This window comes from Phoenix dactylifera, chromosome 5 (genome assembly GCF_051530095.1).
Source record: "Phoenix dactylifera cultivar Ajwa chromosome 5, Ajwa_hap1_PhDact_Kaust_v1.1, whole genome shotgun sequence".
Lineage (NCBI taxonomy): Eukaryota > Viridiplantae > Streptophyta > Magnoliopsida > Arecales > Arecaceae > Phoenix > Phoenix dactylifera.
This window is the reverse complement of record NC_143194.1, coordinates 21,488,694-21,515,888: the sequence shown is the minus strand read 5'-3', so window position 1 is coordinate 21,515,888 and position 27,195 is coordinate 21,488,694. Positions and strand designations below refer to the sequence as shown.

At 39.4% G+C, this 27,195-nt stretch overlaps 2 protein-coding genes across 2 annotated transcripts; both read right to left on the bottom strand.

Moving 5' to 3' along the window:
- Positions 1-4,767: 4,767 nt before the first annotated feature.
- LOC103711263 (uncharacterized) lies at positions 4,768-6,462 on the bottom strand. The gene has a single exon (XM_008797346.4). It carries the CDS (start codon positions 6,206-6,208, stop codon positions 5,027-5,029), a length of 1,182 nt encoding a protein of 393 aa, XP_008795568.3. The 5' UTR covers positions 6,209-6,462; the 3' UTR covers positions 4,768-5,026.
- Positions 6,463-9,770: 3,308 nt separating this feature from the next.
- EMB2765 (P-loop containing nucleoside triphosphate hydrolases superfamily protein) lies at positions 9,771-26,523 on the bottom strand. The gene is made up of 14 exons (XM_008797347.6): positions 25,865-26,523; positions 25,677-25,769; positions 25,325-25,387; positions 20,267-20,353; positions 20,023-20,175; positions 19,781-19,935; positions 18,743-18,977; positions 18,536-18,646; positions 15,980-17,038; positions 15,614-15,880; positions 14,654-14,839; positions 11,155-12,306; positions 10,675-11,025; positions 9,771-10,523 (listed from the first exon to the last, which is right to left on the bottom strand). The coding sequence occupies exons 1-14, from the start codon at positions 26,285-26,287 to the stop codon at positions 10,347-10,349; spliced, it is 4,512 nt and encodes a 1,503-aa protein (XP_008795569.3). The 5' UTR covers positions 26,288-26,523; the 3' UTR covers positions 9,771-10,346.
- Positions 26,524-27,195: the final 672 nt, after the last annotated feature.

Genomic DNA, 27,195 nt, shown 5'->3' with positions numbered 1-27,195 from the left:
TCTGGTGATCATGTGGTGGCGAACGGGTGGTGGAGGTGTGGTAGTTGTGGAGGAGGAGGAGACTCGATCCTCTGGTTGTGGTGAGATGGTAGAAATGGAATTTGAAGTTGCTGGCTGTGGGAAGTGTGGAGACGAGGCAATGATGTGTGAATTGTTAGGTAATAGGGAGGGTGGTACAAGACAAGGAAAAGGCAGAAGAGGAGGTTGTGCTGAGGTTGTGGAACGAGCGGAAGAGTGAGGAAATTTAGATTCATCAAAGCGGACATGCCTGGAGATGATGACTTTTCCCGTAGCTGGGTTATAGCACCTGTAGGCCTTGTGGTTTGGAGAATAGCCAATGAAGATGCAAGGTGTGGAACGAGGGGATAGCTTGCTATGGGTTTGAGGGAGGAGCCAGGGATAGCATTGACAACCAAATGTTCGGAGGAAATTGTAGTCTGGAGGGTGGTTGTAAAGTGCTTCGAATGGAGATTGAAAATTGAGTGTCGATGTAGGCAATCTGTTAATGAGATACGTAGCTGTGAGCAGGGCATCAATCCAGAACGTTGTGGGAAGAGAGGAATGAATGAGAATACTACGGGTAGTTTCTAGTAAATGTCGGTGTTTTCGCTCGGCTATCCCATTTTGTTCTGGGGTATATGGTGCAGAGAGTTGATGGACGATGCCAAGAGATGAGAAGAGAGAGTGGAATCGGTTATTAGCAAATTCACCCCCTCCGTCAGAGCGAAAACATTTAATGGAATGACTGAATTGTCGTTCAACAAGAGATTTGAAATGTAAAAATTTATCAAATACATCCGATTTGCGAGCAAGGGGATAGACCCACGAGTAACGTGTGAAGTCATCCACGAACAACACATAGAAACGAATGGTGTTATCGGAGCTGGGAGGAGAGGGACCCCAGACGTCGGAGTGGATTAGTTCTAGTGGTGATTTTGTAGTCCGTGAGTGTGAGTTGAATGGAAGACGACTGCTCTTGGCCATGCAGCAGGGCTCACAGAGGGAAGAATAGTTAGTTGACCGAGGAAGACGGAGAGTGCTGGAGAGATGTTGCAGTGTAGTGTTTGCCGGATGACCCAAACGACGATGCCAGATTGAAGATGGGAGGGATGTAGACGCTATATAGGCTGTAGGAGATGACTGGGTGAAAGTGAAAGGAATTTTGTAGAGGCCGTCAGAGCATCGTCCCTGGAATAGAGTTTTGTTGGAATGCTTGTCCTTGATGACACAACCAGAGGAATCAAAGATGAGGATGCAGTTATGATCCAAAGCTAGTTTGTGGACAGAAAGAAGGTTATGTGATATGTGTGGAGTATGTAGAAGCGTAGGTAGGTAAAATTTGTGTAATGGAGTATGAAGGATACCTGAACCTGTATGAGTAATATCAGTGGAAGAACCATCTCCCAGTAGAACCTTGTCTGAGCCGGAGTAGGAACTGGGCTGATGAACCAAGGATGAATCTGGTGTCATATGTTGTGAAGCTCCGCTGTCAATGATCCAATCACCAGATGAAGATCCAGTAGAGGAATGAGCGAGGTGAGCTTGTGGTCGAGTGAAATGGCGAGGATTGCCTTGATAACTGGGATCCATACGAAACCAGCAGCGAGCTGCTGAATGCCCAGGCTTATGACAGATCTGGCATTCGATGAGAGATGTGGAATCCCTGCTGGGAGAGGATGGAGACCAGCCACCTGGTCTTGAGCGACCACGTCCCCGAAAGGAGGAGAAGTAACGTCCACAGCCCCGTCCTCTGGTTGCCATTAAAGCAAAGGAATTATCAAGAACAGAGTGTTGCTTTTCTTTAGACAGCATGATAATTTCCTCGCTACAGAGTAGAGCATATAGTTCATCAAGGGTGATGGAGGAAGAACGAGTTCGAATGGCAGTGGCGAAGGAGTCATAGCAGGTTGGTAAGCCATTTAGAATGTAGAGAATGACGTCTTCTGCTTCAGGGTTGGATCCCGCAGCTGCCAAAGCATCAACCTTTGATCGAACTTCATTAAGGTACTGTTGCATTGATAAATTGTTCTTCCGAATATTGTGCAGTTCATTCTTTAGCTGGATAATGTGTGTCCGAGTGGCTGAATTCAGACGATTTTCAAGAGTCCTCCAGATCTGGTGACAGTGTTCTAAGTTGACTACAAAAGGAAGAAGAGAAGGGGAGATTGTAGAGTACAGCGCAGTGGACAGAAATTGGTCTGTAAACAGCCAATTGTCGAATTCCTCGGAATCATTGGAAGACACTGAGGGTGCTGTATTATCTAGAAAGGTAAGAAACCCACTCGCCTTGAAGACACGAGTGATTTGTGAGCGCCAGGTAAGATAGTTCTCAGCTGTGAGTTGAGTTGGAACCAAGGATTGAATCCTTGTGATGAGGAATTTTAGATTTGGGGAGATAGCAGAGTTGGAGAAACTTCTGCGAGCATCAGTGGAATTGTTTGTTGATCCGGGAGATGCCATAGCTTCGTCGTCGAGAGGAGGTAAGACCACTTCAAGAATAATTGAGTCGGATGACATGAACTATGAGAAAAAAGAAAGGTTGTCGGGAGCTCACCAAAACACAGGGAGGATTCCTGCTCTGATACCATGAAGAGGTTATTAGCCTGGACTAATATACCCCGGCACAATGATGAACAGTAGCTGGCACAGACGCTCCAGTTACTGGAGTACGTTGAAGAAGAAGGAGAGTGAAAAGAATGGAGAAGATAATGAGATTACATTTCATTCCACAGAATACATGAGAGAGCGTGAGACGGAGGTTTTATAACTCTCCTGGGAACATTCTGGATGGAAGTTTGTTTGAAGTTTGTTAGGGAGAAACGGAACCCATGTGCCTGGAGCTCCGTGATGAGTCTGGAAGGAATTCTGAGGGAGTTAACAATAATTACCGTGCCATCGCATTGAGTATGTATCATTCCTACGAATCGTACATGGTCAAAGGTAATTCTAGGACGTACGTGTGGGCACTCAATGTATAGCTAGGATCCGTGAATGGTCCCGTCTGCAACTGTCGGCATGATTGCACCAATATGGTTAGCTATGGACGAAGGCATCATATTGAGAAGAAGAGGCCATCATTAGGAGAGAGATATGCAGGTCCTTTATAAAACTTTGGTGTTTCTTGTATCCCATCGTCTCTAGCTGATGTATTTCTTTCTTCTGATAACGGGGGATGGGAGAACCCACCCAATAATTTATTAGGAAGTAGAACCATTAAAGAGATAAACCAGGCATGAATGAATGCCTTTCTTTAGTTCATGGCACTGAGAAGCAATTAATTTATACGTTTTTGAATATTGTCATATGGTGAACGTTTGCCATGGGAGCTGGTCGGATCATTGTCAGCTTTCCGAGGCAGAAAAGATTGATGTCTTTGAGGACCACGTCTGTCTTACTGTGGAGGGAGGGAGACAGAAGAGTTTTGGATGAGATCGAGAACCCCAGTCCACACTCTCCTTTTAAGATCCACAAGGTGGTCTCCTCCTTCACATGAACGCCATCATCACGATTGAACAAATTATTCATTCTGGCATGGACCACCATGAATTCAACGAGTCACAAGCAACACCCCTAAATGGCCCCTCCAGTCCCTCTCCGTAGCTATTCATCTCTACTTCTTTGGAAGCAACCAATTAAATTATGAAGAGGCAAGAGCAGTATAATTTAGGATTCTCTCTTTCTCCGATCCAAGTGCTAATCCAAGGTCCCCATGTCTGGGCATGAAGGCATCTCTCTTGCCAAGATCGATCAATTAAAACCTTCCAAAAGTTGGGGAAGTGATGATCAAATGATTTATTTGTTGCTTTAGAGTGGGGAACAAGATTATTGAGATCAATCAACAATCCGAGCAAGAAGGAAGGAGATCTAGTTCGTAACCTTGTATATGTGCAAAACGATTTATGGAAATGAAAAAAACATCAAACACCTATCGTACTCAGTGGGGATATCTACAGATTCATCATTAGTTTATAGGGCCTTTATATAACCTAAACTAGAGTTCCTCGCATGCATATACCACAAATGCAAGTGTTAGTTTTTGGAACCAATCAAATGTAAATAACTCATGAAACTATAAATGTAGAAGCAAATTAAGCTAGACTTGTATCCAACAATTTGGATAGCATGCATGCCATGAATGGATCAGGAGATTTAGGGTCGGCAGCCTCCAAAAGAAATGCTTCCTTAGTAGGCCTTCCATGGCTTTAAAGCGAGAGCTCCTTGGGAGATCCTGCTATTATAATATATTATCCCGGTGGCTAACCGGCCAACCCATCTTTCTCCACCAACCACTCCTAACCACACAAGTCAAAAGCACAAATAGGAACCTTGATACTATCAGTCTAAGCATGTGTCAGGAAGGCTAACAAGGCCACAGGCTGAACCGCTTCTTATGTAGCTAGTTATTCCGAAGGTACTTTATGGACTGGAGAAGAAGAGTTGCTTAGGACACTCCGAAACTTACTGTTTTTTAATTTTATTGGATATATCCGTACTCGTAATATATGAAATGTCCGTTTTAACAACAAAAAAAAAAAATACTGATACTTCCTCGAAACATAAATACTGCTAGAATATAAAACACTAACAAACCCCAACATCCCCAAGTATCTAGCACTGCACCACACTGTTGTTTGGATACCGTATACAAGGTAAGTTCCCAGTGTGTCTACTAGTGGAATTCTAGCCAATGAGTTAGGAGGGGCAGATCTTGGGAGAATCCAAGGAAGATGTGGATAAGCTTAGCTTGATAAAGACATGAGAAGCCCAGAAAAAAAAAAAGCTATAAAAGCCTGTCCTTTTAAATATACAGTGATCAAGAGAAATGCACAAGAGAAATCAGGTGCGCATACTCATAGAAAGAGTGCGTAATGCGTATAGCTACTAGTCTATATAGTGTAACAGAAGCAAAGATCGACGACGTACTTTTCCTTCTCTACAAATTACACCCCTGTCCCTTCCATCCCTTGCACTCTCTAACCTGAAGAAAGAATCCATGAATCTACTCTACCTTCACCTCTCGCCGATATCATGCTCTCGGATCCCTTCTCTGCGTGGTATTGCTAACCTGCTGCAAGTTGTCGTAGTTTCCGATGGCCGACCTGAACTGGGATCGATCCCTGCCCTCTGACGCTGAGCCATCAGCCCAGCCCGAGAATCCGTCAGCCCTCCTGCTCAGTTTCAGGCCTTCCACGGCGCTGAGGCTCCCCAGACCCTCAGCGGCAAGGTCCGAAGGGCCTAGCGGTGGGCTCGCTTCAAAGGCGGGCATAGTGGATGAATTGTGGCAGGGAGGGGCTCGAGGTTGGAGAGAGGATTGGAAGGTGAAGTCTGGGCTTTTCATATGCAGTAGATTTGGGTGCTGAAGAACAGTAGAAGGCAACTGGTAGCTATTAGACGAAGTAGTACTCCTTGAGCTTGTGTTAGAACGAGTAGATGCTGGCCTAGTGTTTGCGTTAGCAACACTGTTTCTACTAAAATAAGCAGCAGCATGAGCCATAGAGGAGGAGGAGGAAGAGATGGGAGCAAAGAGGGGAGCTCGGAGGTTTTGAGCAAGGGGCCCGAACGGGTAAGCTGGGACAGTAGCGGTGGCTGCAGGGAAGAGGTCGAGCCGAGGGCGGGAGAATGGGGAGGAAATGAAGGGAGCTGCAGGGAAGCCGGTGAACTCTTGCACCATCGCACGGAAGTTGGATGTGTCGGTCTCGAGGACGGTGGTGGGTGCGCGCCGGGATGCCCGTGGCCGCTTCTTGGAGCCTCGAGTGGTGGCGGTGGGTTGAGCAGGCTGTGTTGGTAGTTGCACCGAGGGGTTGAGGCTACTGCTGCCTGAAGGTAGACTGCGACCGAGAGCAGCGACCGCCATAGTTTTCGATGATGATGATGATGATGGGGTGGTGGTGGTGGTTAAGCCATCAAGGATGGTGCAATCGTGTTCTAATAGTGATGATGGAGGAAGAGATCTAGCCCATGTCATGTCAAGATTGAAGGGGTTGGGGTCGGGCGGCGTGGAAGGGAAGATGTTGACGTGAGGCGGTAGAGAGATGAAGGAGGAAGGAGAAGGGTGGTGGTGCAGGTGGTGGGAAGAGGAAGGTGGTGGTGGTGGTGGTGGTGGTTGGGGTGGAAGGTTCAAGGAGGAGGAGATGGCTTCGGCCCGGGAGTCGTAGTAATCGTCGCCGCTGCTTGAGGACTGGATGCTCCCACTGTTGGTGGAATCCATGGACGATGAGGGAAAGAAAAGGAAGAGAAAAAGCTGTGGAGAAAAGAAGATAGCTATATATTTGGTGGTAAGAGGGATCAAGAGGTTGTTTTGAGGAAACCCATGAAGGGGAGTGAAGATGCTAAGAGAGAGTTATAAGTATCCAATCTAACAGGGGAGTATAAATCAGAAAATCCGGGGGGGAGGGAGCTTAGGAGAGCAGCCCACGGGTAGGAGAAAAGCTAAACGATTTGGGGGGGGCGGATTAAGCTCTCGGTTTCCAATTCAGAGATCGCAAAGGAGGTGAGCTAAAGGTGATGGTGAATGGTGGCAAGTCACAAACAGAAGATGAATGAGTGGTATGGGGATGATGGAAGATCTCATTTTATCGCGTCAAAAGTAAACGGTGAAAAAATTCTACCAATCTAAAGACAACAATATGTTATCTCAAACCAACATAGTAAAACTGAGATAAATAATTATCTTTATCTTTGATTTTACTATTATTTATTAGAGAACTCATTGACGTAACTAGGAGACTTAATTAGAATTCATGTCGCTGTAACTAGGAGACGTAACTAGTGCATGTTTTAAAAACTTGTTTGCCTGGGAGCACCATATTCTTGTTGATCATTGATGACCTTATATTTGACATCTAAATTTGCATTTTTGTAAGAACAAGGAGATATCTATAAAATTAGCATAAGCTTTCACACTGAATTTGTCCTTTGTTTATGTGCTTCGTAGTTGCTCCTTTAAAAAATCACTTTTAAAAAAAATTATCATTCTTTAATTGAAAAAGGGATGAAGACCTATCACACACATCCTTTTTCTCCTACCACCTCATGTTTGTTTAGGTCCTATCTCAATCACACTCTTTGAAATGCTTGGTACGAAAGAAAACAACCTACACTAATAATCAGGACCTCTGCCCTTCAGATTTTGCTCTTTGAAAAACATGTCTCATAGCATTAGACATTGCTGTCTTCCCTATTACTAATTGTAAATTTTTCAGAGGGATTATTAAGTGGTTCTTCACTTTCATGACTTCAAATTGCAGCCAGTCCGATAGGCTCTAGGCTCTAGGCTCTATGTCTTCCAAATCTTATCTATTTTTGAATTGCCATTGTCCAGAAATTTCAACTCCTCGCCTATGGCTTTGATATCTGTGTAAGCCTCTTGTTTGGTTAAACCACATCGAAAAGACATACTCTGATCCATACTGACCTCCGAGCCTTTTTTTGACCTTGTCACAAACCTCTTCTCTTAAGCTATCAGATAATTTTGTTCATGCTCATTGTTTAGCCTTCTATTTGGCTTCTCATCTCCCTTTAAAACTTATATAAAGATAACCACTGCTTTTCCTCAATCGCCTCTTTTCTCATCTTCCCTTGCCTTGGAAGTTCCAAATTAGTTGAACCGTGCTCAAAGATTGTTGCAACTATTAACAACATGATCTGTGTTAAATTAATCATGCTCATGCCCAAAGCAAGATACCTTACAATCATTAAAGACTAAGCCCGTGAAATTACATCAATCAGCAATCAGATGGCGGTTATCGCACAAAAGAATGCAACGTGCATGCGATATTTTATGCGCGCACGCCGCACACTTGGACCGGAAGAATTGTTACTCAACCTGGCCTAGGAACTCTCTTCTGAAGAGAGGAACAAGAAAAAATAGAATGATTTCATTCTATATTTATGGTAGACCTGATCCACATAATAATTTATAAGAACTAGTTTCAAACGTTTGGTTCATGTACCTATCCATTTAACGGGTGAGTCAGGATTCACTGGTTAAGAGAGAGACCTTCTTGCTGTAATCTAACCCTAGCCCATCACGAAATGACTACCAGTACAGAAGAAGGGAGTAAGCAAACCAGATATTGACACGTTGGTCTTCAATAAGAGCACCACTCGGGCCCACCTAAAGTTCATGTACGTGAAAGGCTGCAACCAGTTCACAGCTTCGTTTGGTAGACGAATCCCATGACTTCATTGTGGGCCCCCGACACGTGAGAAACAGTATCTATGGAGTTTCCCCGTCCGGAGTCCACTCAATTTGAAGCCTAACGGAGGTTTAAAGTGATATTCCTCCAGTATTGCTATTGGCCACATATTTGATTGTCATGACAGGTAATAATGAACAAGAACAATAAATAATAATATATTGTAAGGTAAGGTAAAGTTTTGCAGAATAACATATTGTTTTTTTTCTGATTTTGTTTGGAGATTAACATTTAAAATCATTATTTGCTAAAGGGATAACAGCTAATAACGACTTTTATTTAGATATTTACTCCATAATGTATTTGGGGTTTTGAAATCGGTCACAAAGCCAGCTATTTTAACCGCAAGGCTAACCAATGAAACAGGTTAGTCAAAAGGTACTACTAAAAGTCTGATGCTTAAATCTTGGATCACACACGCGGATAAGGGGGAAAGGGTGGCAAAATACAGTTCAAGTCAATTAGATATCTAATTATAATACTATATTATATTATATAGCATAATAACATAATAAGATTATAATAATATTTAATGATATTATATCACAATAATTATATAATATAATATTATATAATAAAATTATATTATGTCACATTACTGGAGGTCCGAATTGGTCATTTTTTGTGATAATGGAGAGGACAGGGAAGATATTCAAACCCAGTTATATCAGGTTTAAATTTGTATAAAAGGATCCTAACCTGGAATAAATGTAATTATGAGAGTTTGATTAGATACTTGGGTTAAAGTTATCCAAGTTTGGGAGTTATTTCCAGGATAAGTAGGAATAAATCTCATTTATCCCCTTCCAAGCATAACCAAACATCCATGGAACCAATTACTTTTTTTCTTTTCCTTTTTTTTTCATTTTAGAGTAGGATGAGCAAAATTTATTTTTATCAACGCTAACAGTAAAATGACCTGGAATTGCTAAAGTTATTGTTTGCTAAGTAATAAGGGAACATATGAGTTGAGAATAAGGAGATCGAGTGAATTAGATTTATTTTTTATGTATATTTTTTAATTACTTATTTTTTTCATATTAGACTCTACTAATATTTCAAGTATGTTCGATTTAGTGTAGCGGGTGACTAGGGATAAAGCCACCGTTTATTTCATCAACAGCACATAATCATGGATCCAGAAATAGGTTCAAGTACAACCGTAAAAATAGAGGAAAATGGAGAACCCCAACGCTCCACACTGCTAATATCAATTAACTTCTTTCAATTAAGACTAGGGTGAAATCATTTCCATTAGAAGACCGAATTAATTATGAGCAAAGTATCTTCAAATTTGCTTATCGATTTATATCGGTAAAAGTGAAAACCAAGCCTTTCTCTGATCTTGGAACATCTTAAAGGTTATTCCTAAGAATTTCGACCATCTGAAATCAAGCTTCTTGGAAGTTCTTATGGTATGCAACTGTTTTATTACATAATATAACTGGAATACAGTACTAAAAACTCTGTATTACCTGAAAGTGCAACATGCAACAGATATTATGCACCTAGCAGGGAATCACGCTGCACCGTCGATGAAATACCTTTACCAGATAAGAAATACAAAAAATATCTTAGAAACAATCTATTTCAGCTTGATAATGAAAAGGAATAAAGCATGCGACTAGGACTACAAGATGAACCTCCTTTCTTCTGGTATGAAGAGTAGCTTGCATCTTATGTTACAAGATCTTAGAAATTTTGAATGTCAAATACAGAGACCGTCTTAGTTATGAATTGCAAAAGCAATCCAAGGCAGATACAAGTACAGCAGGTTCTTTGTTATAGAACTCCTCATTCAAGCTTCGGCTCCGGGTACAAAAGGATACTAGTCACATCAAGTTGTTGGCCATCCTGCTTTCTCTTGTACTACTCAAGAGGCCTTCAGGTAATACAAGAAATTTGTACATTGGTTGGTATATGCCATACAGCCATGACTCCCTTAATATAACGACATTCCAGGCAACTCCCTGTAAAGGGCAGGACACAGTATAAATTGTGTAAATCTACTGATTGGGTTGATCTTTCACTCGTGTCTTTCAAGCAACAGGGTTGCCTGGGATACTGCATAACCTGACAAGGATGTATGTCCACTGGCAAAATCCCTCATAGAGGTTTGATCAACCATATAGGACTGATTTCATCCATTCATTCTTCCATCTTATTCTCATCTGCTGCACCATTTTCAAGTGATCCATTCTCATTTTCACCATGTCCAATGGGCATATCAGTATCCTCAACATGGCTCTCAGAGGGCGAAGCTGGAGGTCCATTTGCATGGGGGACTGATTCTTGGTATGCAGCATAATGACTCAACATTTGTGCCTGTCACAAAAATATTTAAACAGAAAAAAGGAGGCAAAGAGACCATGAGTTGGATTTCAGTTTTGAATAATGAGTCATAATATCAAGTTATCAACCATGCACCGAGTTGCCGGATGACAGGATTTCTGTTGAGAAGTTTGTGAGACAATACCTGGTAGAGCTGATGGATCTTGAAATTAACCAAGCTCTCCATCTCCTGGATGCCACCTACAAAATGGATCCTCCCAGTGTCTCCAACTAGCCGCTCTGTGTATGGTGTGCTCTCATCAAAATTCAAGGCAAGCTGATCAGGCCTTTGAAGCAAAAGTTGAAAAGTTGGCTGCAATTCATAGCACTGTTCGAACAAAGAACGACGACAGAATATATACAGCCCCAATCGTGCTCGAGACATTGCAACAACCAATCTCCTAACATCACGTAGGTGGCCCACAAATCGTGTGCGGACAAGAGATAATAAAATGAATTCATTCTGCTGACCTTGAAATTTATCAACTGTTGTAACCTGTTGCACAAGGCATCATATCCAAATGTGTTTTGACAATTAAGATGAAAATTAGAAACAAAATCAAGCAGGCGACAGGATAAAGGGCAAAATCAGGAAAAATAATATTAAACATCAAATGAAACTTGCCTTGCTAGGTGGACCAATTCCACATGCTGTGCATCGTCTTTGGACTACATCACGGATCAGAAGTTTTTGGCCATTGTAAGTGGTCAAAATAGAAATCTTACTAGCTGGGTATCCAAGCAAGCGCATATACATATAAACACTGACAATATACTCCGCTTCCCCTTCATTCTGATAGAACCAGGGAGAAGGAGTAGTTTCACCTTTCCCTAGGTAATCAGGAACATCTATCAACTGGTATTCGTAAGAGAATCCAGCATTAGCTTTATGAAAGATAGCCTCATCACGAACATAAGGAAGGTCACCAAGATCTCTGTATCTCCAGTTGTAAAGTTTCGCTATACTTGGTCGAGCTCGACCCTGAGCGTTAAGCTCAATATAAGGGACGCCTAGACGAACGAATCTGGTGAAAAGACTTTGATCCATATGGCTATACTTTTGGAAGGCCATATTTTTAACAACTGGAGGCAACTGATGATGATCACCAATCAATATACAGCGTTTAAGGCGAGCATAACCATCTTCCTGCCTTTGAAGCAACATTGGAATAAATGTTTCGATCTCTAATATCTGGGCACTTTCTTCCATCAGCAAGTTGTCATACTTGAAGCCCAACTGAAGAAAATCCTTTCTCTTCAAAGCCGCATGGGTACAAGTCATGGCCACAATCTTAGCCTGTTTAGTCATCAGATAATTTGCTCTATCAGCAGTTGACTTTAGCAACTCAAAAGCTCTGCATTCTTCCATCTCTTGGAACATTGTTGACAGATGACGGAAACACCCCTTTGCTGCTCGCATGTCTTTCTCAAAGGATTCACCAGTAAACACAGGCTGGGGAGCATTGGAGAAGAACTCCAGAAATGGGAAACGATCTTTAACAAATGATGGTTTGCCTTGATTCTGGGCACAAGCAGCTAGAAACTGCTCCCAGCGTGAGTACACATGCAGCAACCAAAAATATCCAGCAGTTTCACAAGTATAGCCTACATCTTCTGGCAGCTGAAGGGATCTTGCAAGTCTCTCTACCTCACTAAGCAGTTCTAGTCGCCGTACAAGCATAGCATTTACACGACCTTGACGACTAAAGTCAAGATCTGTTGCTAGTTCTTGCTCACCTTGACCCAGCCGAAGGAGGTATCTAGCAGGTACATCCCTCTGACAATGCCAATAAAATATGAGTGGATAATACCTTGGATAAACACAAAAAACAGCTAAAAAATGCAAGGATGTGACACCACTGAATTTCTGATGACTACTATTTTGTGGCTGTTTGAAAAACTGCCTATTTTAAATCCAGTTATCCTTGGGTCTAATCATCATATGCAACAAATGCCTACTTAAAATCCAGTTCTACTTGGCTCTAATAATCATATGCAGCAGAGGCCAAAAGAGAAATATATGCAGGCATGACTTCATTATATACAAATATTAAAAATATTACTATGAAAGCAAAATCATGATAACAAGTAGCCAAGAAAAGGAGACATCAACATTAAATACTGGAAGAATCACTATTGCTAGCACACTTAGATATGGTAATATTTGAATTGGCAAATAAGTAAAACAAAAGACGGTAATACAAATCATACAAAGAATATCGTATGCTATATACGAGAGAGAAACTAAGCCAGCCAGAAAATATATATAATTGAAATTGAAGGACGCTAACAAAAGATTAGATGCAAGGAAATGATAATGCTGAGAATGACAAGACAGAAGCAAGGTGAAAGTAGAAAAAATTATCTGATTATAAGTATCCTTTTAAAGAATAATGAGAACAAGGGCTTTAAGGAGCATTCTAGTGGCCACGTAGTAGAGGACAAAATAATGGAGACCATGTGATATCTTGAAACCAATAATGAAATAGGAGAAATCACGATATTTTAAGGAAAGAATACACTGATAGAGATCTTACGTACTACCTGATCTGCTAACATGCATTTCTTGTTTTCTATATTGTGTGGCAGTCACAAGCCCCTGGGTTCAGAATCTTCAGATTGACATTCAGTCTTTTGAAGATGATTATTATGTTTTATATTACGCTCTAACATAATAATTCTAAATCAAATGATTCATATTAAGGTTTTTTTTTATAAAAAAAGAAATCTACCATTGTATGATTAACAGAAGTCTGTGTCTTCGAATTTTTAAACTCATTTGCACTTCACAAAACATAGGCAGGTTAAGTAGCAGTACCATGTAAAAAAAAATTCCATGCTTCTGTTTGTATGGTAACCCAAAGTATTTGGTTCATTCAAAGTATTTGCTAGTTCTTTTACTTTAATTTCTTAGACTGATTTGTACACTTTTTCATTGCATCACAGCCTAAATTCCAGGTGTGTCCAAAAGTTTGGATTAATGTGTGAATTACATAATTTAGGTGCTCAAGTAGCATATACCTATGAGGAGGATACATTTGTCTGGTTACTTGTCTGACAGGTAAAAAAGGATTTACCAAATTTGATCCAAATAAACAAGGAACAAATTTAGTCATTGAACTCAAACATGTATAATTGCTAATACACAAATAGCACCATGACATCATATAACATAGAAATGGCTTCCTACTATTGTAATAAAATATTGCAAAGATTTCTGAATAGTTAACCAAAAAAAAATCAGAAACCTTGAGGCAGAAAAAGAAATAGAAATAGAAAAAAAAAATCAAACATGTGATTTTAGAACGGGCAGAGAATATGAAACCTTAGCTGATTATAAAGAATTGGACGAAGGTTCAAAAACAACTTTAGATTACCCGGACTACATATGTATTATAGTGAAAAATTTTCCTTGCACGATTCAGATAGAGTGTTTGTTTATTGCCTAACATACATATGTATCACCAAAAATCAAGATACGCCGTCTCGGTACCGGACCCCACCGGTACCAATCTATTACTTTATCAGTACACCCAATACAGAGCTGGTTGAGCGTACCAACACTTGATAACAGAGTCGGCGAAACCGTCCTGAACTGGGCAGTTTCGGCCGTTCCGAACCGTACTAGTGGCTCATCGGTATGGTTCTAACAATGAAAATGAGACCCGTTGCTGGAACTGGAGAAAAAGGAAAGAGAGAAAGCGGGAGAGGGAGGGAGAGGGAGAGGTCAGACTGCCGGCCCCCCGCGGCATCCACCGGCCTCCCTCTCTCTCTCTTTTCCTCTCTCCCACGGTACCGTGCCCTCTCCTCTGCCAGTACAGACCCGGCACGGCCCGTACCAATTCGTGCCACCGGTGCCTGGTATCGGTTCCTCCGATCTTGCTTGATACGCTGACTATATCACGTACCAGTTTGATACCAATACGATATAGTTGGTACGCACTGGTACCGATCAGCACGACATTCCTTGCTAGAGATAATGTCTCGTTACAACAATGCCTTCATTGTCCATCAACTATATGCATGTTGTAACAATGAGAACCCGAGATTTCATTATCCTACATTTTCAAATTCAACTACTGTTACACACAAAAATAATCTCGAAAGAGCCATGATGCTGATACCTGCATTATTTTCTCGAAAAGATCATTCAAAGCCTGATTCGAATGGGTGATAATTAATGTTCTTTGTGAAGGGCAATTATGATAAAGAACATTCAAAATTTGGACAGCTGTATCTGTCTTTCCTGTACCAGGCGGACCAACAACCATTGTCAAGCCAGGCTGGATACCCGAAATAATTGCTCCAATCTGCAAAATAAATTGATGCAATCAGTATGAAGTGTTAAGTTGAAAGGCCAGGATGGTTCCCCATGATGCAACCAGTATTTATCACTATATATAACTAAAAAAACGAGAAAAAAATTCTATAGGAAAATATTCAGATCAATTGGTCATGCAGAGCAAACAGAGTAAACAAACCACAATAGTGCAAGCCAGGTCTAGCTCAAGATCCTCTACTGTTATTGAGTTGAGCTTGAACAAGCTCATTTACTTTTAAACCAAACTCGAGTTGCTCATGAACAACTTGTTTAAGAGATGAAGTGAGAGCCAAGGACGCTCATGGCTTTCATATATATACATTGAGCTAATTTCACTGTTACATGTCAAGACAAACACAAGCTAATCACAAACAGCTCACTTGTTAAACAACCTATGTAGAGCTATTATATGATCCAATATGATGATCCAGTTATCTTGTAATACTGTAATTATAAAAAAGATCTGATACAAATAAGGAAAAATACTGCCGATCCACACTTGTTTCAGTGGAAAGATATGTAGGAAGTGATTTTACATTAAAGATGAATGATAAGCAACAAATATACCGGCATACTATAATCTTTAACCACAGAATTTTAATAGATAAAGATGGTGATAGCACCTTGTTGCTATACCGGGCAATGATCAGAAAACAATTCATACTAAATGATACTCTTAACCATATACTCCGAATAAACTATTCCTGCAAACCTAATCTAGTTATCCTAACCAATGAAAATGGAGAGAACAATTACGAAGTACCTGAGTGGGTGTAAATCGAACTGAATTTTGCTTTGGTTGATCTTGGGGATAAGGCCCAGGATCAGCAGGAACATATGCCTCAACAAAAATCTTTTCCTTCTCAGAACCTTGACCCACCATATTCTCATCATTCAAGCTAGTCATATTACTGGACTTCTTATTGCCAGGAAGAGCATGATTTTTGCCCTTCATTGTTTTGGGAAGCTTAACCCGGAAGGGAGGACGCGAATTCAAGTCCTCTGTACCATCTGGATTAACAAAGCAAACCTAGACGTTGAAATATAAGGTTAGAAACATGCAATGCAACACAAACACAGACATTATAAGCAATTTGAGTATAGAAACTTACAATATAATAAGACTAACCTGCAAATCTGGGAAGCTGTCTCGCAAATGGTTTGCATCAAGAAATGTGTCTTTGAAATCCACCACTTCCAGGAGGTCAGGCATGTTTGTCCACTGTGCAGCAGAGGGGTTTCCATAACCCAAAAATATATTATGCAGCCAATCAGGAACTATACATGATTCATTCATAAGGTCTCGTATGGATTCTAAAATTGCTTTGAAATTATTCTCTTTAGGTTTTCTTCTCATTAAAATGTTAAATGTCCCATATGCATCCTCTTTGCCTTTTTCAGCTATATCAGTAACATCCATGTGATACTGTGCTGTATCTAGAGCAACGGTAACTGTACGAAGTTCACCTTTAGGTGGTTTCCACTCATCTCTTTTGATTCTCCCAGTGAAATCATTCATAAGTACTCCTTCCTCATCTCGGATCTCAATTACTTCACAGCCACGTACACATTGAAGACCAAGCCTTTGCGGTACGGTGGACTTGGCAGCTTCCTCTGCACTAAGGGGTTCAAAAGATGGACGAATTGATAGTAAAAACAAGACATCATGTTCTTTAAGGGAATTCCATTCTGATCTTATATGTGCTCTATAACTAGAAATGCTAAAAGTAACTTCAGCCGTCACAGATGAAGGCTTGACTTCTCCGATGTTTGGCTGTTTGACTTCAGTAATCTTAAACTCCTTGATTGGCACAGCCATTCTTGACCACCCACGGAAAGCAGTTTCTCCCTCATTATTAATGTAAGCGAGAAGATGAGGAACAGCTTCCTGGATATCTTCGCGTATTTCATATGTCGATTCAAGGCGGAATAGATTGAAATTTCTCAATAGATAATCATGAAGTGTCAGAAATTGGAGGTTAAGTTTTGGGAGAGCAAGGCACCCTTCTCCAGAGTAATTGATACTAGGGACAAGGCTCTCATCCCACATTATCTGCTCGTTAGGATAAAGAGGAAGAGCATTTATGGCATCCTTCTGGGACTGTCTTTTCTCGAAGTAAGAAACTACAACTTCAATGAGGAAGACAACCCTTTTAGCACATGGATCTTCGTCTGAAACCAATTTGAGCTATAAAAGAAAAATATAGTAGCAGTAAGAAAAGGAATGGCATAGTTACACAAGGGCATGGCTGTAAACACAGACAAATGGGTGCACATGCACATGCACAAATGTTTATATCAAATGCTGGCTATAGCATCTAGCATGTGCCGCTAGCAAGATGAAGGATATCAATACATTGCAGTTATGCACATGTAGTCAGAGAATGTGAGTACAAGGCAATAAATCAAAAAAGACAAGGGATCTTATGGTTTGTTTCAAGAGCGTAACTTTTCCATTAATTTTCCCTCAATCCAAACTAACAAATGAACAAAGATCTCTACCAGTAAAAAACACAGTAGGTCATCTAATTTCTAAATCCAAGCTGTTAATCATAACCTATGACATTTAAGATTTTTTGTCCATCTACAAGTGAGCGTAGTGCAATCGGTTATATGAATACCATTAGAATGCCCATAATGTGACTTCTGGTGGTTATACAAGCTAAGTAAAAGAGACTAAATTGGCCATATATTAACCCCCATACACTCAAGGCAAAAGAGGTTTACTTCTATCTTGTAGACATTAGACACATCCAAAAAATAACCTTCTTGCTCATTATGCATGTAAATTTGCTATAAATGCAGACATTCTTAAATTGGTTTGTCACTAGCCATTCACAAGTGAGGAGAATATACACAAATGCGCATGCAGATAAATAGACAGATAGAGACACAACCATACATAGGAAGGAGGGAAAGCGGGTGGGGGCAGTGGTTGCACAATGAATGTAGAGAGCTTGAATGAAGCAGATGGGCATTTGTACAACATTAAGTTGTATCATGAAAGGAGGACTTGATCATCAAACAAAGTCTGGAAGGAAAATTTGGGGCGTAACTTTATTAGACATATTGTGTGATTATGCAAATTCTTCATGCAAGTTTCCATTCATGTATTCCCGCTTTGTGTAGCTCTACAGAATTGTTGGCTTTGTTATTGCTTGTTACTTGAGTAAGTTGAAATGATGTAAAACAGCAATACGGATGCACACATTTTCTAATGGATATCTTCTGTGCATATTTATAGATGTACTTTTACATGGATGAAATGGAATGCTTGAATGCTTTTTCACAAGCAGTTCTTTGGGTTCAAAAGGGTAAATTTTCTTTAAACATATAACTCAGTTAAAATCATCTTCGTTCCTTAACAAAAAAAAATGGCCATTAATCCTTCTTTAAGCCTTAGTCTCTCTTATCACACATGGCCATTCAACAGTAACTATCATTCATGTAAAATATCTTCGGATGGACCAAGAACATGCTAACAACATGCTATATGAAAAGAAGCAAGAAAAATTTAAATGGTTCAGCAACTTCACATAGAAATCTACAAGCACATAATGAATGGATGTCCACATGTTTATCTAGTCAATCCACTTCAGAATTAGATAAAATATATTATAAAAGGTGTAGACGCAACAAGAAAAAATCAGAAAGCAGTCACACTGAGCAATGCATATATACCAACCTTATTACAAACCAAATCTTGTAGTTCTTCGGCAGACAATATAGATAATTTCTTTGAAAGATCCGCACGCTTATGAATTGCACCAATGTTACACAGTGCAAAATCTCGCAACTTGAACAACCAAAAAATGTAATTTATGTTAAATACAAATTACGGAAATAACATAAACTTAATATCAAAAGACTGTGCTTACACTTGTACACATACCTTAGGTACTTGCTTAAATGCTAAAAGTTGAAAAGCTTGAAGACGGGAATAATGAGCCAGCAAAACATCATCATCACTCAGTTGCATCCCAACATGATCATCAATCTCAAAACCTTCATAAAACTGTAGCAAGTCTACCAGCTGTGCAAAAAGCCGCCCCTTTTCATGAGTGTAAAGTGCACTCAAATGACATTTAGCAACAACAGCAACATCAGCAACAACAGGCTTCAAAAATCTGCAAAACATAATAAACAAATTAGTATATAAATAAATAAAAGCATGGCAGGGAAGAAACTACAGCCATAACTATCTGTCAGAAGACAAAATAAGGGAGTAATATATAATAAGTAGATCTTCCCTGTGGGCATCATAAGGGGAAGGTCGAAAAAAAAAAAAAAAAAGAGTTACACAATGCCATCATAGGTAAGATACACATCCAAGAAACAGAAAAATACTTGGCCAACATATAATAACAATACTAACATGTTGATCTGGAAAAACTAGAGATTGATTTTGTTCTTAAATTTATCAGTTCCAAATTTATTTTTAAGCAACTCATGATCAAGAAAACCAAAAATTTCCCTTGGTCAGTCACATGACTTTCATGAGCATGCACTATAATCCTGCAATGATTATTTACTTATAAGACCATTTACATCAACCAAGAATTGGGAAACAAAAATTCACCTTTCCCAAACTTAAAATTTTTGAGATGTGAGAATTCTTGCATAGGCACATTCTTCTGGAATGACCTAAATTTTTCAAAAAAAGAATTTCTTAATCATATCTAACTTTAGTCAAATGAACAAATAGAACCATCTTTATCATCAATTGATATTTAGTTATATACATAAGTGTGGTACAAGAGACACAACCAAAGAGGAACAGATGAAGCAAACCATCTCAGGAAGCATCATGTATTCATGAACTGATTGTTCATCCAAACAAACAAAAAAATGATAATGGCAAAAAACCAAATATCATACTAAAATGAAACTGGTTTCAGAAACAAAGAATAACGAACGAAGAATCGAATACCTCCTCGTAGGCAGTTGGCTCAGCAAGTCAATCAGGAATTCCATAAACCTCTCACAGTATAGGACACAAGAATCATCAATTTGCACATTATATGAATCGTTAAAATGGGTTTCTTCATCATCATGCTTTTGTTGTATGACCTTGGAATCAAGTATCTGACACACGTTCCGGCAAAACTTCAGAAAGAGTTCATCTATATAAGAAAAAGTTAGGCAATTACTTAAGAAAATAGTCACAGTTACCTCTAAAAATTCTTCAATTAGATTTCTTAGGAATGTCACTTCAACCATCTTTGAAGGATCAAATGCCTGCCGTCCTTTTTTGGCTTCTTTTGCTTCTTTCTTTATCATTTTTTTCCACTTCTTGATTAAATGAGGATTCAGGCACAACTCCATCTGCAAAAAGGTGTAAATAAGGAACTAACTTACTTCTCAAGAGCTAAAGCAAATTGATGCAGAATTACTGCAGATAATCATCTAGACTTACCTGAAGTCTACCAAAGGAAAGACTATGCCATATCTGTAAACTTACTAACTTCAGTACGGTTTCACTAACAACCTCATCCTCCAAACTCTGCAACAAAGCATACAGTACATAAGCAAAAATAAGAAGCTATAGAACAAATACCAAATTAGAACAGCTGGATAATTGTACACATATTAGAAGGCGAAGTTTTCAGCTGCACTGTTCTTTTTTAATCGGCAATAGATATTTTTTATAGAAAAATAATAATTATAACAAAGTTTAAGAGAGAACTGGAATTAAGAATCGACAAAACTTAATTGTTATATCATTACAGAACCAGTACTATAGAGGTTACTCGTTCTCGAAACTCTTAGTGAGTGGAAGATAACAAGATCTGATTCGGTAGATCATTCACACAAAATCTTTCCTTTCCATCAAAGGCAAAGGATTAAGGTAAAGTAATACTAACCCAATTGATCTATCAGGCCCACATCACTAGATGGTATTTATAGAACTGGCAAGATAGCATATAATTTAATATTGAGAGTGAAAAAAATAAATACATACTTACTATGAGGCTACCATTGTTAAATAAGTGGCTTCAATTCCACAACCTTTGTAACAAAAATTCATCGGCCCAGCAATGAAAATCATGGAGTTTCAAAACTTCATGAAGCAAACAGGATAATTAGGAGAATCCATCCAATACTTTGTAACTTGGTCGGATCAAGCCAAATATTGGAGATCAACAATCAATTAAAAATTTCTAACTACCCGTTTGTGCATTCTCTGCATAAACTTTGACAGTTGTGGTCCACAGTCAAGTTTCTGCATGAAGAGATATCTGAAGTTCCAGCACTCGTTTTCCTAACCCAAGTAGAAAAGTCCATGAAGCCCTCAATAACTAAAAGTGGACACCCAACAGCAAGTTGACCTGCACTTGAAGGTCTAGAAGAATATCTAGAGGTCTAACAAATAATAAGGATTCATCAACTTGGAGAGAATTAATTGCTGGAGTGAACACACCCAATGCTTCAGATCTTGAAGGATCAAGCAAACAAATACTTAACATTGATGACATTGATGCCAGTGATCCATTATCATCAGTTAAGATTTAAAATTACTATCTACATATATTCTTTATAAACTTTTACAACCATCTTTATTTTCTATCAGATTGACAATTCTAGTTGTCTTTGTACTGTAACCACCTTATTATATGACTTCTTAAACATAGTTTTCCAGGAACTTGTGTGGGTGTAGTGTACCCTTCAGTGGTACCTTATGGGATTGAAAAGCTGCACAGAGTGACAAGCTACTCTGTGTAGTCTTTACAGTGACAAAATCCCTTTTTCTTTTTAACCATCTCTCTCCATCACTGAGCCAGCACGTCACCCCCCACCCAAAAAAAAAAAAAATAAAAACAAAGGTGCCTTCTCATCATACATCCAATCTCTCTGATATACGTCCCTCTCAAAGGGAACACAAAATAAATATGATTTACATATTTCTGATATATGAACTAAAGAACCGGAACTGACAAAAAACTGAAATTAGGCCAATAAGATGTGTTCTTTTGAGGTGGTTTTTTGCTTGTATACTAAGTTATGTACTTCTCTGTCGAAGAGGGACAATTAAATATATAATCCCAATACAATCGTAAACGCCAGAAAATAGGCTCTATTATTTAAAAGAAAAGATAGATAGTAACATAACTCTATAGTGTCAACTTGTTTTTTTTTGACAACTGAAGTTCAAGAATTAAATAGTAATGTGTTCATATGAAAAAAAATACCAATATACTTAATTTAACTTGCATGAAATAGACTTCAGCCTAAATTTGTAAAAACTAGATGTATAGAAAATCAATATTACACAACATACTTAATAATATTGTATTACAATTTTTATTGGCTTCTCTTAATTTTTATTTTTCATCATAACTGCAAAACTTTAAAAACTGTCGGACTTGCCAAACCCGAAACTTCACAGACTCGACCAAAACCAAAACTAAATTTTCAAATCTTGATCAAAGGTGAAGCAATTCCATGCATCTTTACCCAGAACACTTCAATAATGGAGATGGTTAGTTGCATTGTTGTAGGCATTTAAAATCATGAATGGCTAGAAAAATTGTTTTCTATAATATTATGCATCACTTCAAAATTTTAGCTTTTTCTTATCTCCTTAAACATGTGCCCCTCTATGCAAGATTTGTCGTCTTGATACCGGATCCTGTACCAATGCCACACTAACACAGTATCGTTACGGTACAATATGAAATTTTTTTTGGCATACCAATACCACACTAGCACAGTATCGTTACGGTACGGTATGAACCCCATACCCGAAACTTCAAAATTTTAGCCTTTTCCTTATCTCCCTAGGCTTTACTTTCTTGCCAACCAATTATATGCAATCACATGAATTCGATAGTGTAATGTTGGGTTTTATGGCCAAGAAACATCATTTCATTTGGAGACACAAGAATAGGTGGATGCCTATTTTATAAAAAGCTCCTCCTTTAAGTGAACGTTGTTTGAATACGCTACTGTGAGTTCCTCATGCAATAAATTTATGAGTGCTATCCAATAGAGAGCTGACTGTCATGCATGCGTGGATCATGATCTCTCTAGCTCCTCATAAGTGCTATTGCTGGTTCATTACCTTTTGAAATGGTTTCAAAATGATAGTTAATTATGTATAAGTATCATGTAGTTTTGATAAATCTGACAACAGAATGAGCATGCACATTATTGTGTATGGTTTCAAAATGACAGTCAATCTGTGAAAAAATGGTAAGCAAAAGTATCTCATTTCTCCTATTGAGGATGATACAAGGTTAGCAGAACAGAACCATGAAGTTGTCCAATTATAACTTTGTTGTGGAACAATTTAAAACCCAAAGCTCAGCTACAATGTCTCCTTAAGGCATCATAGAAGAAACAGATATCACGGGAAAGTGTGGCCTCAAGTATGACCGTCTGCAGCTCTAGAGTACTTTCCAAACAAAAAGGGAGAAGAGAAACGACTCTCTTATAGTAATATTGCACTCAAAGGCTCCTACAAGGAATTGAGTGCTTATCAACCCCTCACCAATGTTGTAGAAGTTCAAAAGCATATAGAAACTTCATGGTTGCAAATGTAATTGCTTTAGTCAATCATTCTATGAAGCATAGGTTCCTATTCAAAATAACATGGGATCACCTTCTTGCTTTGATGGATAACACTTTCATAATTACACCAGATTAGGAAGACTAAAGCGATGAGACAATGCTGTGAAAGAGGAGACAACGTATAATAATTGTACATTCTAACTTTCCATATGATGCAACCACAAGCTCATTCTTGCAATGGTGTGGAAAATGTCACCCTTGATGTTCTAATATGCATTGATCAATATTTATCTTGTATTTACAATCTTGCAGCACTTGAGATGCAGATGCAACATACTAATAGGGCATCAACCACCAACAGTAGTCAAGAATGTTAGGATGTGGAACTGATGCCCTAGAACACATGGTTATTAGCACTATATGTTGTGATGAACTAAAATAAAAAGCTTAGCAAAAGCTACATCATGATAGCAATTCTATTATGTACAACTTATGATTACATATGCCACAATGGAAAAAATCATTTTAAAAAGGAATTTATCATTTTTATTGAGGGAAAGTGAATGTAAACAAGAAATAGCATTCCATTTATCAAGACGGATCGCCGGGCTGCTAACTTCTCCACAAAGACCATTGAGAGGCACAAAATGATAAACTAAAGCATTGTTGCAATAATATCTCTAAAGCATCATGTGAAAGAGAGCAGTAGGGGGCAGAGAGGTGCATCTTGGTTATGTTTTCCCTCAAATTGATGACCTTATCTTTTAGTAAGAACGAGTTTCTGCAATCCATGTTCTTTCCCATATGCTCTCTCTCTCTCTCTCTTTCTCCCCTTCCATTTCCTTTACTACACTACCTTTTCCTTTACTACTATCCCTATCTCTTTGTTTCAATATTTTTGTCCATTTAAGGGTCTGCAGGCCAGTTGCACATGGACCTTAAATATCTGCCCACTTAAGGGGCAATGAGTTTTATTCCCGATTTCGCAGTTTAACACTCCATGGTGTTGAATCTCATAAGGTAGCAAATAGTGGCAAGAGTTGCAGCATTAAACAATGCAAAATCCAATAATGAACTTCAATAACCTACACTTCGGAATTGATCAATGATTTAAAAGATTAGAGGTGAAAGATCGGCGACGACAGGGCTGCCAAACAACCAGTTGCTAAGTGGATGCCTAGACAAGCATATAGAGATCAAGCTGGTGCAAAAATAATAAACTAAAAATAAACAATAATTATAAGGAGAAAAAAGAAAATATACTTGCAATATAATAAATAAAATAGAACATATCAAATAAAACGTAGCAAGTAAATGGGAATTATAAACTTGCCAATATAACTTCAATTCCAAGCTCAAACATGATAAAACAATGTTAAGGCGGGCACCTAGACAACCCCAGCCCAGCCTGTTTAGGCAGCCAATGCTACCAGCTTTTAAAGCATCTGAATTAATCAGCCTCTTAGATTTAATAGGATTTAAGTATTATGTTCCATGCTTGTGCTGCTCAAGGACTGCCATGGCAGGGTATCATGATAAGCCCTGCTAGATACGAGTCAAAAACCAGTTTCCATAAAACACTGTTAGCATGAGTTGTATCCGTTAACATGAGCCAACACAAGCGATACAACAGTACAAGCCACTCTACCATGCCTGTATCCAAACAGTGTGGTATGGATTGACATGTCACAGTACATTAACCCTTGCTAATTGCACTGGTGTCAGTAAGCTTATTGTATACGCATAGGTTTTGGAAGCAAAGATAAAATGCACATGGGAATTTTGTGTAAGCTGTACATATATGAAAATTTTTGAAAGATTAATCATAAATATTACACGAGAACAGATGAAAGTTTGGCTGAATTAATGAAATGTTCAAGAAACAAGACAGCCATAAGATTAGTGCCAGCTGCAATCCTACCTTTATTTAATCAATGAAAGAAGTATTCCAGCATCTGCGTACCTGAAAGGCATTGATCATGAAAAGCAAGTAATTTGTCTTCTCTGCAATACTTAAGGCTCTTCCCTGTGAATATGTATAACCAAGAACCTCTCAGCAAATAAAGAAATCTAAGACTGTAAAAGCAATACACTTGACACTATTAAATAAAGAAAGAATAGAGTGCGCAATCACTAAAATTGGAACTTAAGTGAACTAAAAGAAGTTGTTTCTGCAACTAATTGTCCGATCACCATACTGGAGAAGATATGGGCATAAAAGCATATACAGGCCATAATATCTTGAAATATATGAATGATTTGTTCAAGTACATAACTTTAAGTAACAAAATAAATAAAGAAACAACCAATCCAACCTGTTCCTTAAGCAAAAGAACCCTCCACAGGAACGCCTTGAACAAATCCTTCCTATCATGAAAACAAATCCATGCTGCCACATTCTCCCGGAACTTCAAAAGAGAAACATAAATAAATAAAGTAATAAAAAAATAATATCTTCCCATTATTTTCTTCTTGTAAAACTCGAGAAAGTTCAACGCCTTACCTTCTCATTAACCATGAGGATCATCGACATGATATGCTCGAATGTAGCAGCCTCGGGATCGAAATTAGGCCACAGATAGTTCTCCAAGTATTGACTGACCTCCAGAATCATGACCCTCTGGAGGGGAACCGTCTTCCGGTCCCCGGAGACCAAAAGCTCCGTCTCATAGATCTCTCTCACCAACTCCGAATCAAACTTGTGGGCCGCGGCGTCCGCCCCACCGGTCTTCAGCCAGTTGGCCGCGGCGATCTTGGTGAGCCGGTCCCGCTGGATCTCGAGCAGGGTGATGGCACTCGAGAGATTCCCCTCCGGCGGTTTCTCCGGCAGCGTCTTCGCCGCCGGCCCCTGGACGGGCTCGACGGGGTACTCGGCGACCCGGTGTCGGCGGAAGTCGTAGGTGCCGGTGCCGTAGACCTTCGGCATGGCCGCCGGCTAAGGAAGGGAACAATTCGAGGGGCTGAGAGGGTTTTGGAGGTACGAATTGGAGCAAGAGAAGTGGTCGATTAGGGTTTTAAGAGGGTCTCGCGGCGACTGGGGGAAGCCGCCGATAAACCCTAGCGGGACGAAGGCGAGAGTCGAGAGCGCCAGCTGGGAAACCGACCTAGAACTATGGGAGGAGGCGCGGTAACGATTCAATCATTATGGATCCGAATTCGCGAAAGATAGTCCGTTTGCTGAAAAGATATTTATAGTATTGATGTAATATAAGGGCCTATTTGTAAAAGCGCTCATCTTTTAAGTTTAGCCTAGTTCGAGCTGGTTCAAGCTGATTCTAAATGCCCCTTTTTCACTAGCTTGGGCTCATTACTTCGGCTGGCAGCTTTCCCAACTTGGCACCATTGAAGTCAACTTTGGTAGTTCGATTGAGAAAAATTCTGCCAGTGCTGGTTTTATTCTTAGAAATGCCGGGGATGGGCTTATTCATGCAGAGGCCTGGTCCTTGAGCTATGTGTCTGTGCCTCATCGATGGGACTTTATGCGGCAGTGGATGTTTATCTTGCTGCTCAGAGTTCATTAGTGTAAGGCAATTGGGATTCTCATGAGGGGAAGCATAAATGAAGAGCGTAGTTTCCTATTCGATTTACTAATTTCTATCGTTTAAAATGAAAGAAGTTAAAAAAGCGAATTTAGTTCGCGACCAGAATTGAAATCAGAATTAGAATGAATTAAAATGGAAATCGAAATGGCCATATTCTCCGACGCGCTTGGTTCATGAAGAGAATCGGAATTGAAATCGAAATGGATTTTGAATACTAAAGAAAAGGAGAGATTGAATATTGGAAAATTGAGGTATTTCTATCCCCTCCAAGCAAATGGCCAAAATGGAGTCA